The 2,094-nt window shown below is 63.9% G+C and overlaps 1 protein-coding gene across 1 annotated transcript; it reads left to right on the top strand.

Moving 5' to 3' along the window:
- Positions 1–46: 46 nt before the first annotated feature.
- LOC130586208 (acidic mammalian chitinase-like) lies at positions 47–2,089 on the top strand (the record flags this gene model as incomplete). Its single annotated transcript, XM_057386923.1, has 8 exons — positions 47–95; positions 419–620; positions 833–889; positions 993–1,158; positions 1,251–1,375; positions 1,553–1,658; positions 1,745–1,930; positions 2,054–2,089. Coding segments are annotated over exons 2-8 (753 nt in total), but the record flags the coding sequence as incomplete, so codon positions are not given.
- Between the last annotated feature and the right edge of the window lie 5 nt (positions 2,090–2,094).

The raw sequence follows: 2,094 nt of genomic DNA, 5'->3' as shown, positions 1-2,094 counted from the left end.
GAGACCTTTGCATTTCTGAGAGCCAACAGTGACCCCTTTTTTATTTCCTTGTGCCCTGCCAGGCCTGGCCCTGCTGCTGCTCAACGCCCACGTCGGTAGGTGCTTCTTCCCCAAAACAGCTCCTCATGAGATCCCGGGGGCCTCTTGGGCAGGAAGGGCCCGTTTGGGGCACAGACCCCAAGCCGGGAGCTGAAGGGCAGCGCAGGCTCCGGGACTGAGCCATCCCCAGGGACAGAGAAGGAAGGCTGTGGGCCCAGGGCTGTCCCGGGAGTGTCCGAGCGATGCCCAGCCCCGCTGCCCCAGCCCTGAGCTCTGCCCCGCACGGGGAGCCCGTGCCCGGCCCTTTGGCCATGCCGTGCCCGCGGTGCCCGGGCTGTGTCCTGCTCCTGCAGCCCCTCCGTGTGCCGTGTCCCCGCAGGCACTGCCTATGTGCTGACCTGTTACTTCACCAACTGGGCCCAGTACCGGCCTGGAGAGGGCAAATTCACCCCCGAGAACATCGACCCCAACCTGTGCACTCACCTGATCTATGCCTTCGCYGGCATGAACAACAACGAGATCACCACCTACGAGTGGAACGATGAGACGCTCTACAAATCCTTCAATGGCCTCAAGAACCAGTGAGTGCTGAGAGCCCTGGTCAGGGCTGATCCTCCTCTGGGGCCGGGCAGGGCAGGGCTGGGGGACAGTGGAGCCCCCTGAGCTCGGGGACAGCAGCTCCAGGCTCTGCCCATTGGCTCCTGGCCTTTGCCACTGAAAGAACCCGGCCTGCGAATGCCATGGTGACACCAAAGCCTGGGGGTCACTGCAGTTCCCATCCCTTCCCTTGCAGGAACAGGAATCTGAAGACCCTGCTGGCCATTGGAGGATGGAATTTCGGCACCCAGAAGTGAGTTCAGAGCAGCTCTTTSCCYGAATGKCTCCCAGCAATGGGAGGGAGGAAAGGAAKTGGCTCCAATTTGACCCCAACRYTGTYCTGCTCTGCTGTCCAGGTTCACCACCATGGTCTCCACACCCCAGAACCGCCAGACCTTCATCAACTCCGTGGTCAGGTTCCTGCGCCAGTACGGCTTTGATGGGCTGGACCTGGACTGGGAATACCCCGGCTCCCGGGGCAGCCCCGCCCAGGACAAGGCTCTCTTCACCGTCCTCGTCAAGGTGTGCTGGGCTCCTGGCCCTGCTGGGCTCTGAGGGGCTGCAAAGGCTCGGCCCCGAGCCCGTGGGTGACTCCTGTCCCTGGGATGCTGCAGGAAATGCTGGCAGCCTTCGAGCAGGAAGCCCGGCAGAGCAACCGGCCCCGGCTCATGGTCACCGCTGCTGTGGCCGGAGGACTGTCCACCATCCAGGCTGGCTACGAGATCGCTGAGCTGGGCAAGTGAGTGGCAAAGCCTGGGGTCAGCGGTGGGGCTGGGGTGGGATCCTGCAAAGGAAAGCCCCAGAGAGCCCCTGAGGGAGCCCCACATGCTGGAGGAGTGGCCATGGCTGGGGCTGGGGTGACCGGCCACCCTCGGCTCTGGTGGCCCCGGTCAGGACACGGCCCCGCTGCCCGCAGGTACCTGGATTACATCCACGTGATGACCTACGACTTCCACGGGCCCTGGGACGGCTCCACGGGCGAGAACAGCCCCCTGTTCAGCGCTGGCAGCACCCTCAGCGTTGTGAGTGCCTTTGGGGCCGCCATCTCTGGGCTCCCATTCCCGACAGCCCAGCCTGGCTGAGCCCTGACCCACCCTGGCTCTTGCAGGAATACGCCATGAACTACTGGAAGAACAACGGTGCCCCCGCTCAGAAACTGCTGGTGGGATTCCCGACCTAYGGGAAAACCTTCACCCTGCAGAACCCGTCCAACACCGCCATTGGGGCACCGACCTCCGGCCCTGGCCCTGCCGGACCCTACACCAGGGAGGCCGGGCTCCTGGCTTACTACGAGGTGGGTGTAGAGACCACCCCGGGCACTGTGGCACTCCCAGCATGGAATTCCCAACCCGTCCCCCATTCCCACGTTCCCTTTCCCCATCCCCTCACTGACTACCCCACTGTGCCCTTTTTCCAGATCTGCAGCTTCCTGAACTCCGGAGCCACCCAGGCCTGGGA

Source organism: Malurus melanocephalus, unplaced genomic scaffold, assembly GCF_030028575.1.
Source record: "Malurus melanocephalus ecotype Western Australia unplaced genomic scaffold, MMel_1.1 scaffold_1099, whole genome shotgun sequence".
Classification (NCBI taxonomy): domain Eukaryota; kingdom Metazoa; phylum Chordata; class Aves; order Passeriformes; family Maluridae; genus Malurus; species Malurus melanocephalus.
The sequence above is the reverse complement of the archived record's forward strand: the minus strand, read 5'-3'. Positions and strand labels throughout refer to the sequence as shown.